General features: G+C 38.1%; 1 protein-coding gene across 2 annotated transcripts in view; it reads left to right on the top strand.

Moving 5' to 3' along the window:
* NCKAP1 (NCK associated protein 1) overlaps positions 1-13,469 on the top strand; it is a 55,765-nt gene that overhangs the window by 26,783 nt on the left and 15,513 nt on the right. For both annotated transcript variants that reach the window (XM_034065170.1, XM_034065169.1), the window contains exons 11-23: positions 145-241; positions 460-566; positions 1,690-1,822; positions 3,443-3,524; positions 3,946-4,004; positions 4,757-4,902; positions 5,391-5,523; positions 7,227-7,346; positions 7,638-7,777; positions 8,923-9,054; positions 11,117-11,335; positions 11,666-11,796; positions 12,191-12,288. In XM_034065170.1, the coding sequence (XP_033921061.1) occupies positions 145-241; positions 460-566; positions 1,690-1,822; positions 3,443-3,524; positions 3,946-4,004; positions 4,757-4,902; positions 5,391-5,523; positions 7,227-7,346; positions 7,638-7,777; positions 8,923-9,054; positions 11,117-11,335; positions 11,666-11,796; positions 12,191-12,288 (1,597 nt within the window). The remainder of the gene's footprint in view (positions 1-144; positions 242-459; positions 567-1,689; positions 1,823-3,442; positions 3,525-3,945; positions 4,005-4,756; positions 4,903-5,390; positions 5,524-7,226; positions 7,347-7,637; positions 7,778-8,922; positions 9,055-11,116; positions 11,336-11,665; positions 11,797-12,190; positions 12,289-13,469) is intronic.

Below are 13,469 nucleotides of genomic sequence, written 5' to 3'. Positions count from 1 at the left end.
AATTGAGCCATGTCCTTTGAAACAGTGAACTTTAGAAGTCAGTATGATATGAGTTGCTTATGCTTGGGCTTACATGATTGGAAAACATCAAATGTTCTCTTGTTAGTACAGTGGATGATGTCTTGGTTTGCTCTTTTGATGCAGCGGTTCAATGCACAGAGAGAGACGCAAGTTTCTACGTTCTGCACTCAAAGAACTGGCTACTGTCCTGTCTGATCAGCCAGGCTTGTTGGGTCCCAAGGTAATCATGGTTTTTGTTTTGTGTTTATGCAATTCTACAGTGTCTTCATAATATGCCATTTAGTCTGTGTGGGTGCAGGGGAAAACATGCACTTTACTCTGAGAAACCTACCTAGGTTTTAAGATACTTGGGTTTAGAGTCTGGTTAACTCTTAGTGTACACAAGCTGTCCAACTGTTGCATGTATCTATAAACTTCTAAACAATTTCTGTTTTTCAGGCACTTTTTGTATTTATGGCATTATCCTTTGCTCGTGATGAAATTATTTGGCTTCTTCGTCATGCAGATAATATGCCAAAGAAGAGCGCAGATGATTTCATAGATAAGTATGTTAATTTTCAGTGTGATACCTTAAATTGTTGAGAATTTCACCAAAAAATAATGCATTTGAAGCGAAGGGAATCTCGGAGAAGGTTGCCTGTATGGAACAGTTGGGACTGTTCAAAAAATCCTAACCTGGAAATACTAAGATTCCCATCAAACCAGAAAACTTAAAGTATTCTATTGGAAAGTGGAGCACATCAGAGGAAATTCATTCTCTGCAGAAAATTATGAAATACAAATATTGTATAAAAGTTGAATGTGTTTTTTCCCCTAAATAAGCAAAAATGAAGCTTTATCATGTGTCTTCAGTGATTTTTGCTTTGAGCAAGTCAATGGTGGGAGGAAGGAAACTGTCAGAAAGCTTGATTTGTCGATTTGTAAAATGTCTCTTGTAATAAAACTGTCTTTTAAATCAGGGAGATTTATGTAATACAGCATTAGTGTCAGCATAAACAAGCTAAAAATGAAAGATGGGATGATGAGGTCTTACAAATGTGGATAGGCACAAGGCCTATTTGGTTGCCTTTGAGTTCTCAAGGTTATTGAACACAAGATCAGCCAATGTCTGTATTGGCAGCAAGAATTTAAACAAGTGACAATCACAAGGCTATTTGTGATTGCAATAATGTTGGTGTTTCTTCACTGGACTTTAGGTGCTAGGGAGGGATGGAGGTCCCAAACCTGCTCTGAACCAACCTGTGCAAGTATTTAACCATCCTCATGGTTAAAAAACAAAACAAAACTGAGAAGTGACCATTACAATAGTATTTTTCAGATTTAACTGCTTTTTAGGAAAAACCCTACATTTTTTCAAATTGAGTGTTACAAAAGCACTTCTTATTCAAAATATTAAGTGAACAGTTATACAAACCTTTGAGGATTATTGTGATAGTGTCCTGCTAACTTACCTCCTGTTGAGTGGATTTTACCTTGCAGAGAAAATTATCTATGAAAACTCATTTTACAATGTGAAAAGATATTTTCATACAGCAATTACGTGTTACTAATAGATTAAAAAGCAAGGTATAAGAGGAAACCCTCTTGAGAAGTATTCCACTGATACAAATAGGTTTTCATATTTTGGGTGTTTCATATCTGTAAGCTTTTCCTTGTCTTCTTGCCTAGACACATAGCTGAGCTAATATTCTACATGGAGGAGCTCAGAGCACATGTGCGAAAGTACGGACCAGTGATGCAGAGATACTATGTGCAGTATCTCTCTGGCTTTGATGCAGTGGTCTTGAATGAGCTTGTTCAGGTATGACAAGTCTGTGGGTTTGGGTTCTCAAATGCAAACTTTAAAGGCTTTTCTTTGTCAAGAATAATTTTATGAAACACATTCTGGTTTGTGATATTCTGTTTGGACAAGGGCCTATAGGGACAGGACAAGGGAGAATGGTTTTAACTTGCCAGAGGGGAGACTGAGATGAGATTTCAGGCAGAAGCTGTTCCCTGTGAGGGTGCTGAGGTGCTGGCACAGGGTGCCCAGAGAAGCTGTGGCTGCCCCATCCCTGGCAGTGCTCAAGGCCAGGTTGGATGGGGCTTGTCTAGGGGAAGGTGTCTCTGCCCTTTAGCAGGGTGTTGGAACTGGGTGATCTTTAAGGTCCCTTCAAACCCAGTCTATTGTATGTATGTGTGTTTAGAGGCAATGAAAAAGGTACAGCCCCTAAAGGAACATTAAAACTTTCTTGCTTAGCCTGACAAACATATGATGGGCTTTCTGAACTGTTTTAGTTTTAATCTGTAGCGACCACCAGATGGAGCCCACATTTCCTCCCTAGCTCAGCTACTCAGACTTGCCAAGTGTATCCTGTAAGCTTTTTTTGTTGGGTTCAAACATCAGTTCCACACTTCAGGCACTGAATTACTGTTCAGTTAAACAATCTACTTAAACAGCTGCAATACCAATTTGTATCACTGTAGAAATTACTAAATGTAGCTGAATCCTTGGGTTTACTTTCAATACCAAAAATAATGTGTTTTGGTACTTTTGCCCTATAACTCTTAGTACTTACATATTAATAGATTTTTGACAGAATTAAGTATTTTTTACACTTGTCATTGATTTCTGGGGAAATTACTTTCTAGATTTAGTCAACAACTTCTAAAAGCTTACAAACTAACACAAGTGGTCTTTGTTTGGATAGGGTAACCCTTAGGATCACACTGAAATGAGGGGAAAAGATGGCTTGAATTTTAGTTGCAATTCATAACATATCAAACACAAGACTAGACAAATGATTGAGTGATAACTTGGATTTTGTTTTCAACCTTTATGTTAAAGTATTGGTCATAGCTGGAATTATGAGAAATGTATTATATTATTTAATAGAAATATGATATTACTAGTTGCTGAAACTGCTTTTTTGTGAACTGTTGCATTTTGTAAAAGTGGCAAACTTTGAGAAAATCTTTCAGCTGGTATCAGTCACTGAAGTCAAGGTTAGTAATAAAACTGCTGAAAGGGGGCTTTTTGGGAAGCAAAGCAATGCTGATGTGGGCTCCGCTCTATCCTGCCACAGCCAGTTTTCTTTGCAGGTGCCTGTAGAGGTCAGAAAATGTTTGGTGTCTGCTGTGTAATAGGAAAATATTTGGTGTCCCGTTTGTAAGTGACAGCAGCATAAAAGTGCATGGGCACGTTTGCTGAGAGATGTTTTGGTTTTGAGCAGATACTGGTTTGGAAGCAGGCTTTCCTGTCATCAAGCAATGAGTTGGAAAGTGAAAGCTGTTAAATAGCACCATTTGAAATATTCTGTGGATTAAGTTAATTGTATACAGTTTTGTACATTTCAGAGCATAGCTGATAAATAGGGCATGGGTATTGACATCGTTTCGTAAACCAAGTTTGAAATTATAATAGCAACACCATTTATTTTAGAATCTTTCAGTGTGCCCAGAGGATGAATCAATCATCATGTCCTCTTTTGTGAACACAATGACTTCACTAAGCGTGAAACAAGGTAAGTTTAACTTAACTTGGGAAAATGGTAACAGAATGGCAGATTCCTCTGGGAAGCTTAGTCTCTTTTTGTCTCATGCCACCAGCAGAAGGAGATAACTTGCATAAACTGGATTTGTTCCCATGTTTCTTGTTCATGCTTGTTGTGTCCCTTTCCCAGGGCAGTTCTATTTTGAAGAATGCTATTGGGAAGCAATCCTACCTTTAATTTAGGAAGCATGTTGCACACATCTCCATCTAAATATTTTGACTCCTATTAGTATGGCTGTGCTGGACTGAAATTTGTAGGTAAAAGCATGAGGTTCAGTACCCAAGTGGTTATTGAGTTCTTTGGGGTTTCTTAGAAGGTCTGGTACAGTGGATCTGAATTTGTAGTTTGTTTTTTAAAGGTTGTATGTTCTGTATTTCTTTCCATGATACAGTGGAAGATGGAGAGGTGTTTGACTTCAGAGGAATGAGACTAGATTGGTTTAGATTGCAGGTAAGACATTGTAAATACATGTGACACTTCCCTAACTTAAAACTAAAATGTTCAATAAATTACTGCTCTTCTAGACTACTCTCACTGCAAGTGGGTGACAGGCTAAGAACATGTTTATTTAAAATCAGGCAATTACTTAAGCAGATAATTTGCTACATTTTGTAACTGTCTGCGTTGCATGCGTTTTATAAGTCATTCTTTGAGGTGTTTGTAACAGTTCAGAAATGCTGTGTTGAGGATGAGCAGTTGATGCCTGCGCACTGTACAGGCTGTGCCCAGCCAGCGGAAGGTACAAGCTGTTCAGTGGGTTCACTCCTGTGCATTGCAGTAACAGCATCTTCACTTTATAAAGAAGGGATATGTGTATGGGTACTGTTTAGACTGTAAAGCAATTGTGTCAAGATTTGGTAGGCACTTTATATTTTCAGAATACCCATTCTCTTGCCTCTCAGAACGTGGTGCTTAAAGTGGGGGCTCACGAGTGCACGTTTGTGCTTTGTCAGTCAATTTGTTCCCCAGTTTATCTGTGAATTGGTGTCATATTCGGGTGACGTTTAGAGACTCAACTAAAGGCAGTTTGGTCTTCTTAAGCTGTAGTGGAAAGATAAAATAGTCTGTCCATGGTCTTTAAGTACACAGGTGTCCTATGCGTAGCATAGTCAGTATTTAACGCTTGTATTGGGCAATAGCAAGGAATTTGCAAAAGAGGTAGCTGTAGATGCAATCTTAACATTTTCCGTGTGTCTTCCTAGGCCTACACCAGTGTTTCTAAAGCTTCACTTGGTCTTGCAGACCATAGAGAACTAGGAAAGATGATGAATACAATCATCTTCCACACAAAAATGGTGGATTCTTTGGTGGAGATGTTGGTCGAAACCTCAGATCTGTCTATATTTTGGTATGTTGCTAATCTGACTGTAGAAGCTTTTTATTATCTCTTGTTTGGTTTGTCCTTGCAAGTGTAATTTGTAAATAGCAGACTGGGTAGGAAGACAGGCCAGTGGGAGAATCAATGAGACTTTCTAGCTTCCATCAGAAGTAATTTTATCAAATGAATTTTATCAAATTAAGCTATTTCTGAAGAACTGTCACAGAAATTCTCCAAACAGTCACATAATTTGTCTGGGGTCATTTGCAGATTATTCCTTAATATGTTTTTGCAAAATGTGCAAGTTTTTTTTCAGTGCTTGCGTGGCAGCCGTCAGAGTAAAAATATGATAGTAATAGAGAAATGCAAGTAAAATATGTAACAGACCGCTTCAAAAACATGATGTGGCTTTTGGTATAACCACAAATCTGACACAACTAGTATGTTTGCATGTGAAGCAGACCTCGTTTGCAGCAAAAGTGTGTATATATTCCATTAAAATGTCTATTTCTGATCAGTTTTTATAGTCGTGCTTTTGAGAAGATGTTTCAGCAGTGCTTGGAGCTTCCGTCTCAGTCAAGATACTCAATTGCATTCCCACTGCTTTGTACTCATTTTATGAGCTGTACCCATGAGCTGTGCCCAGAAGAGGTAATTATTAAATATATTGTCTTAGTTATTTTCCTCTCTTTTGAAAGTAGAGGACCAGAGCTGAGCAGTGCAAGAAGGATTTGTTTCAGTATTATGAGATTCAAGGAAGGAGAGTGGTAAAGAAGGAGGTAAAATAAGTCAATACTTTCTTATGTGGTTCTCCATTGCTGATCTCAAAATCCTTTTCTAAAGTGAGTAAGCAGTATTATCTTTGCTCTAAAGAGAAATTAAGCTGAGGTCCAAGGGTTAGGTGACTTTTCTGGGGTCATTCAGGCTTAGGTGCTAATAAATCCCATATGCCTATTGAAAGTTCTAAGCAGCAGTTCTGCTTTCAACTGGTTTATAAACTAGTTAGAAAAAGGAAATACAGAGTTGGGAGTTCTGTATGGCTTGTTCTAAATAGCGTTTATTTAGTAAGATTAAGAAAATAATAACAAAAAAGAATAATCCCAAGTGATATATGGTATAATGCAAGCACTTGCCCTCCTTGGTTAGAACTACAAAGGAAAAAATGCAGTGTTGCTGAAAGAAATGGACCCTTTGTTAAAGGAAGTAGTTTAATTCTGAGGAAATTCTTTCTATTTATGTAGTAATGAAACTGATCCTTTAGTACATTTCCTGTATGTCCATTGACTTTGGAATTACTCTGAGCATTAACTTTGCCAGTTTTGTGTAGTGCTCATGAAAGTGTGGTTTCATTCTTAGCAGTGCTCATCTCAATTAGATGAATAAAATCTATTGTAATATGCATGATGTGTTTTTTTGTACTAAAACATTAAATCCTCTTCTGTTAAACTCCTTCTCAGTATATGACTAGATCATTATTTTCTCTGTATACTTTGCTTTAAACAGCTGCAAACTCTATTTATACTAGAGAACCCCTAAAAAGTTTCCAGGAAGGCTTCCCTTCAAGACAAGAAATGTCTTTCAGAACAATTCTAATAACAGTAAGGAACCAGTAGCCAAAATCCCCTGTACACCAGTTACTGTGGATTCAGCTGCAGCAAGCACATTCTGCCACAGCCTGCAGAACTTTGAATTCAATATCTGAATTGTATAACTTGGTGATTACTATCATTTGGGAAAAATAATCTTTGCTGTAGTGTGTACAGTGTGTGGTGGTGTGGCTGTTAGAAAGCAAACATGGGTGGTGAAAGAAGGATTTTAGTGAGACACAGGCTGTGCTTGTGGAGATCCAATGACAAACTGAACCCAGAAATGAATGCAGGAGAGCTTCATTATTGGTATTTTTATTTATTTTATTTATTTTTCAGTGGTGTGAAGGACACTGCTTTATCTGCAGCTTGAGTTTCATGGGTTTTCTTCTAGATTTAGTACTGGTACAAACTAATGAAGAGGAGATTAAACAAAAACCTTGAGGACAGGATATGTTAAACTAGCTTTGGTCCAAAATTAAACAGGAAAACCTGCTTTTTAAAATTTACTTGCCTTCTTTTCCAGAAAGTCTTTTGCAATACACAGTAATCAGAATATTTTGAGTGATAATGCCCAGGACTTTGAAAATGCTATGGTTACTTCAAAAGAAAAAAAAATAAAACTAAAATCCTGGAGCTGAGATTATTGAGGACTAATAAGCTTATAATTTTACATAACACTGTTATATGATTTAGTGAGCTGTTATTTTCAGTCCAGGACTAGTGGGAACCTGACCATCAGACTTCTTCTGTTTCCTTCTTTAACAGCGACATCACATTGGAGATCGTAGCCTTTCCTTGTGCAACATGTTCTTGGATGAAATGGCTAAGCAAGCTCGAAACCTTATCACAGACATTTGCACAGAACAGTGTACACTGAGTGATCAGGTGAGTGGTTGTGTCCCCTTTTAAGATTCTTCTCTGTTCAACTTTCTGCATATTTATGGTTCCACTTCCTGCTTGCCTTTGCCCCAACCCCCTTTTGGGGATGTTTTTCTGTATATAAAATAGGTGATTTGAGGAATACTTTAATGTTAGAATTGTGTAGTTAGTAGCCCAAGGAAGAATGTGCTACCTGTGTGATGAAATCTGCATCTGTACCATAAGCTTCTTTTCTATCCCATGGTTGCTGAAAAGTTGGGTTTTAACTTGGAGGGGCTGTTTGTTTCTGTTTGCTAGTTGCTGCCAAAGCATTGTGCCAAAACCATCAGTCAAGCAGTGAACAAAAAGTCAAAAAAACAGACTGGAAAGAAAGGAGAACCCGAAAGGGAGAAACCGGGAGTAGAAAGCATGAGGAAAAATAGATTGGTTGTGACAAAGTAAGCTGCCTCTTCAGTTCCTTTCACCTTGAATGCTACGTCAAAATGTGTGTGTTCTGCATATTGAATGCTTCTTGCTTAATGTATTTGTGTGAGTTTAACTGTCTGTAAATACAACTTTGTAGTTTGTGAGTATGTGATGCTTCTGTTACTTCTATAGAGACTGCATTCTGTTACGCATAGCAATAGGAACATGCATTTCTTGAATTTATCCCTTGGCTGTTACCTCTCCTGAGCAGAAAGGATCCCAGTGCTGTAGCTTTCCTGGGTAGTCATACTAATTTTTGTGAGAGTCCAAGGAGTGGATGGCATCTTGGTTTCTGCCTTGCTTTAACTAGGTTAACCAGGTAAAGCACAGTGTGGGCTGGAAGTGCTGCCAAAAGGCTGTTTGCTGCCTTCAGCTCAGTTTGGGTTCCAGTGCTTGTACCAGCTGGAGGTTTCCTTGTTGGTAGCTAAAGAATTGAAAACACCAGCACATTGATAACAGAACCAGCAGAAAAACAAAACACCTGGAAGAGATAAAAGGAAAGATTAATTACTACAGTTTGGGGTGTAAGAGATGATAGGGGAGGAAAAGGTAGAAGATAATTGTTAGGAGAGATCAGAGGACCAGATGGGAGAGTGATAAAAGTATGAAGAGGAAGGAATCTAGGAAAAGGAAACAATAAATATTTAGTGCTGTGGCTGGCAGTGCCTGAACACACACACTGCTGAAAAGGAAGTGGTTTTGCTGCAGTTGCAACAGGCAAACTTCAGTGAACTGTGAAGGCTGGAGAAGTTGAGGCAAAAGAACTTACTATAGCTTAAGATTCCTTCCCTGATATTTTTATGTTCTTAGTAGCTAGTAGCAATAATTACTATATTGCTTAGCTCAGTTAGGAAAAAACACCTTTGCAGACTGTTGTTTTTGAGGGGAAAAATACGTGTATATATATATATGTATGTGATGCAGATTAGTATGCAGCTGTAGGATGCATTCTTACCCAAAACGCTGTTTTTTAAGTAAGCTAGAAAAGTGTCTGAAAGCAGCAAAAGATAATGAAAGGAGGAGTTAGAGCTGTACCTGCTCTCGGTGTCCTACATCCAGCATGTACTTTCCATAATGTCTCTTTAAACATTTAATTTCTTGTTGCTTGTTCTTAAAGCCTGGACAAACTGCACACTGCACTTTCTGAGCTCTGCTTCTCTATCAATTACGTACCCAACATGGTGGTTTGGGAGCACACGTTTACACCAAGGGAATATTTAACATCTCACCTGGAAATCCGCTTTACCAAGTAAGAAATATTGTGAAGTATTCCTGTACAAGATAAGTCTTTACTGATTTGTTGTTGGAAATGTTGTTTACTACATAAAACTCTTTTTTAAAGGTGGATTGTGAAACTCGTAAGTGAAATTCCAATTATGTGACAGTTAAGTTGTATGTGCACACATGCAGTAGTTCCTGTTGTAAAACAAAATATGTTGCAATACATGTCACCTGTTTAACAGCCTCATCCTGCATTCCTAGTCCTGAGTATTTTGTAGGGTTTGGTGATGTCTATTTTTAGGCATATGTAAGGACTCTCTTCCCACTATTCTTTTGCACAGTGCTGGGTTGTCTAAAGTGTTTGAGTTTGCTGGCTTGAGGAAAGAATATCTCAAAATCGGAACCCAAGACCTGGCAAAGCCAAATTAGAGGATATTTTAATTACCTTTTTCCTTAAAATAAGAAAGTGTTGCCACTTGATATTCCTGTGTGGTTTTACCTTGATCTTCCCATTGCTACTTACAGAAATAGACAAGTGGCAATTTCTGGAGAGGATTTCACATTAAAACAGCCAACTATCCTAGTTGTATTTTATGCCAAGGATTGCTAGGCATATATATTTCAAGCAGAGTACAAGACATAAGTTTTAATTATCAGGACATAGTGTTAAGTCATTAGAGCCCTTCATCTTTCACATAAGGGTGGCATAAAACAAAGATAACTTCGTGGCTTTAGAAGTCAGCTGTAATCTTCAGATGTGTGAACTTAGACCAGTGGTGGTCACTTGTGCTTATTTTTTAACTGGGGGGGAGGTTGGCTGTGAGTCAGGGCTGAAGCCACAGGCTTCAGGTTTTCAGAGACCGCTTTCCTTTTCCTTGCCTCATGAGCAAACTGAGGTTTGTCAGCCAAACACAGGAAATGTTCCTTTATGATTATTTTCAGCTCTTTAAGTGGCATTTCTTCCAGAGGTTTCCAGTTGACTTTTGAATAAACTGTGGTTTAGTGTTAGGAGGTATTTTGCTTCCTGTTTTAACCTGCTCTTCATGTATGATAGGACTAGACCTTATTATTATGCTACTTGTAATAATATTATGCTACTTGTAATAATTATTATGCTATCTTGTATAATACCAAATTTGAATTGATTTTAAAACAAGAGAAACTTGTGAAAATAGACTTACACATTTCCAAACAAAAATCTAATTAAATAAGCTGATCTCCTCTAGAGTAACTCTTCTGTTCACCTCTGATGAAGGTATTGATTTTTTGTTGTTGTTGCTCTTCTGCTTTAGAAAAGTATACACCACTCAGGAGCTTAGTTCTGAAAGTCTGAGACCATTATAACCCCAAAATAAATGCTACAAGTATTGCTTCCAAAAAGCTATTTAGAACAGTTAAAATGTAATTAAAATGAGAAAGAAGAATGCTTTAGGAAAGCGTATCTGTATTGCAGAAGGGATCTTTGTTTTGTTTTGTTCTGTTTTTAATACTGTGTGAGCTGAAAGGAGATTCAGTGGTATGGTATGTGCCTTTGTTTAAGTGCCCAAATACAGTAGGCATAGCTATTATTACCAGATAGTAAGACATGCCTCTAAATACTTATGCAAAGCAACACAAGATAGATTTGCTTTGAATGTTTTCAGTACATAATTATAGATATATGATTTTTTGGACAGATATTTCAAACTAAAACTGTGACAGCAACTGTAGTCAAAGAATTTTTGCCTTAGTTACTATGCTTTGAATACTTTAATGCATCATTGCCTTTACATTTCCTAGAGGTTTTGCATTTAAAAAGACCTTTGCTATATTAACAACTACTTTGATAAATAGAGCTTCCATGTTGTGGATTGCTCTTATATATATGGGGGAAAGTTTTAATTTAAAAATGCTTGGTGAATATCTCAGTGTCATATATTTTTGCTGGACCACAACTACACTTGTCTTCAGCACCTAGAACTATTTCAGCATCTAGAGCTATTTCTTAAAGTGCTGATGTATGTTTTCAGGTAAAAGCTTTGAATACAAAATCACTTTTATAGCTGCATCTTTGTCTCTGAATTTTAATAAGTGCAATTTGTTTCCATAAGGTCAATTGTTGGAATGACTATGTATAATCAAGCAACACAGGAGATTGCAAAGCCGTCAGAGCTGTTAACCAGCGTAAGAGCCTACATGACAGTCCTCCAGTCAATAGAAAATTATGTACAGATCGACATCACACGAGTATTTAACAATGTTCTGCTTCAGCAAACCCAGCATTTAGATAGTCACGGTGAGCCAACCATTACCAGTCTGTACACAAACTGGTAAGTAATTACATGAACACTTGTAACAAATTTTGTATATGTTATTTAATAAAATATCTGCAATTGGAGAAGTGAAGTTTGAAATGTTCTTAAGTTTCCAACTTGTTTACTCGTCCCATTACCTTATAAAGCACTTCAGGGTTTGCATGTTATTAAATGCATGTTTTATACGGGGAAATGTAGAGTAAGATACAGATCACAGTTGATCTATGAAAGTAAAACTTCAGTCTACAGGCTTTGCTGTCCATTGTCACACAAATACACTTCACCTCTATACAGTATCTATGAACATGTGTCTTTTCATCTAAACCTTGTTCCCTTTCTGCCAAGGTATTTGGAAACTTTGCTACGGCAAGTCAGCAATGGTCACATAGCCTATTTTCCAGCCATGAAAGCATTCGTGAATTTGCCTACAGAAAATGAACTGACATTTAATGCTGAGGAGTACTCTGACATATCAGGTAAATGTTGATATTTCTACTGAATGTGAGGGATAGTTACCCTGTGCTTGAGTACATGGAATAACAGCTGCTGGTAGAGCATTCTATTGCAGAGAGGATTTCTTAACCTTCAGTAGTATTTTAAATACTTTTTATTCATGCTGCCTCGATGTCCCCAGGGAGTTTGCTTTTCATATTTTTGGTCAAAGTATGGTTGTTGCGTTTATTTTACAGAGATAGGCCTATGACATGTTGTTGGCTGCTGCTTCAGTTCTATTATGATACAGATTCTCATATCTAAAGTTCTTTTTTGTGCTAAAATACCTTTGCAGTTTAAATATCAGTGCTAGATGAATTATGAGCATAAAATAATTGAAGGAATGTTTGAAGTAGAACATTTTGTTTTGTTTCTCAGAAATGAGAGCCCTTTCTGAACTTCTGGGACCATATGGCATGAAGTTCCTAAGTGAAAGTCTGATGTGGCACATTTCTTCACAGGTTGCTGAGCTTAAGGTAAACTTGGGAAGCTGGTGGGTGGGAATGCGAGTAGCTGTCTGGTTAAGCTTCCTTTAGGATATTCCATAGCTGTGTTTCTGCAGTCCATCTTTGTGAAATGACTGCATCAAGCAAACAGATAAAGCTGTGAATTTTACGCTCATTTTGTAGTATGCTTGCATGTGTATGTGTGTATCCCAGTCTTCAACAGTTGAATGGACAGGACATCATGGAGGCTCTGTTGATTTCTACCTTGGATACCCTGTTAGGAGTCAAGTCTCTTTGTATCAGCAGTGGGAGGAGATAGGCTTCTCAAGATCTCCAGGCACTTGTGAAGCACCTACTCAGCTGATTCTCAAAAATTGGCATGAAAATCTCACATGTGTCAGTCATCCATAAGGACTTACTCTCTTTATCATGTGTGTTAGATCTTGCTTTCTCTGTAAACACTGAATTTCAGTGCTGCTGAGTTGCTAGGATGTAGGATGCCCTAAATGATTTGAAGCCTTTATTCAGTGTCACAGCTCAAGGAAAGGGGCTGTTCATGTTTTCCAGGGTGCTAGAGAAGAGTGTGCAGGTACCTGACCTGAATGACCAGCCAGCCAGGGCAGTTGATTACAGTCCAATTTCTGAGTTTCAGGATAAGACTTTCCAGGTGACAGCACTGGTTTTACAGTTAAATTCTATAACTCCCAGTCATGCATAAATTGATATGTCACATTTCAGGTAGAACACAAAGCCATTGGGTAGCTGTTAGTTGGCTGCTGCTGTGTTTCATAGAATCCCAGACTGGTTTGGGTTGGAAGGGACCTTAAAGCTCATCCAGCTCCAACCCCCCCACCAAGGGGCAGGGACCCCTTCCACTAGACCAGGTTGCTCCAAGCGCTGTCCAGCCTGGCCTTGAACACTGCCAGGGATAGGGCAGCCACAGCTTCAGCACCCTCATGGGGAAGAGCTTCTTCCTTACATCTAACCTAAATCTCCCATTTGCTTCTGAAGGCGTTTGTCCACTCCCTGTGGGCGTACATCCTCAAGACCAGCACAACTGATGCTGTAGATCCATTATTTCTTTTAAAAGCAACTTTAAGTATTCTTTTTGTGCTTTTTTTCCTGGTGCTGCTAAGGATAAGCAGAACATAATGTAGATCCCCATGCACACGACTACATATTTGGAGAGAAAAAATTAAGTAATAAAATGT

Source organism: Melopsittacus undulatus, chromosome 8 (genome assembly GCF_012275295.1).
Source record: "Melopsittacus undulatus isolate bMelUnd1 chromosome 8, bMelUnd1.mat.Z, whole genome shotgun sequence".
NCBI classification, from domain to species: domain Eukaryota; kingdom Metazoa; phylum Chordata; class Aves; order Psittaciformes; family Psittaculidae; genus Melopsittacus; species Melopsittacus undulatus.
The sequence above is the reverse complement of the archived record's forward strand: the minus strand, read 5'-3'. Positions and strand labels throughout refer to the sequence as shown.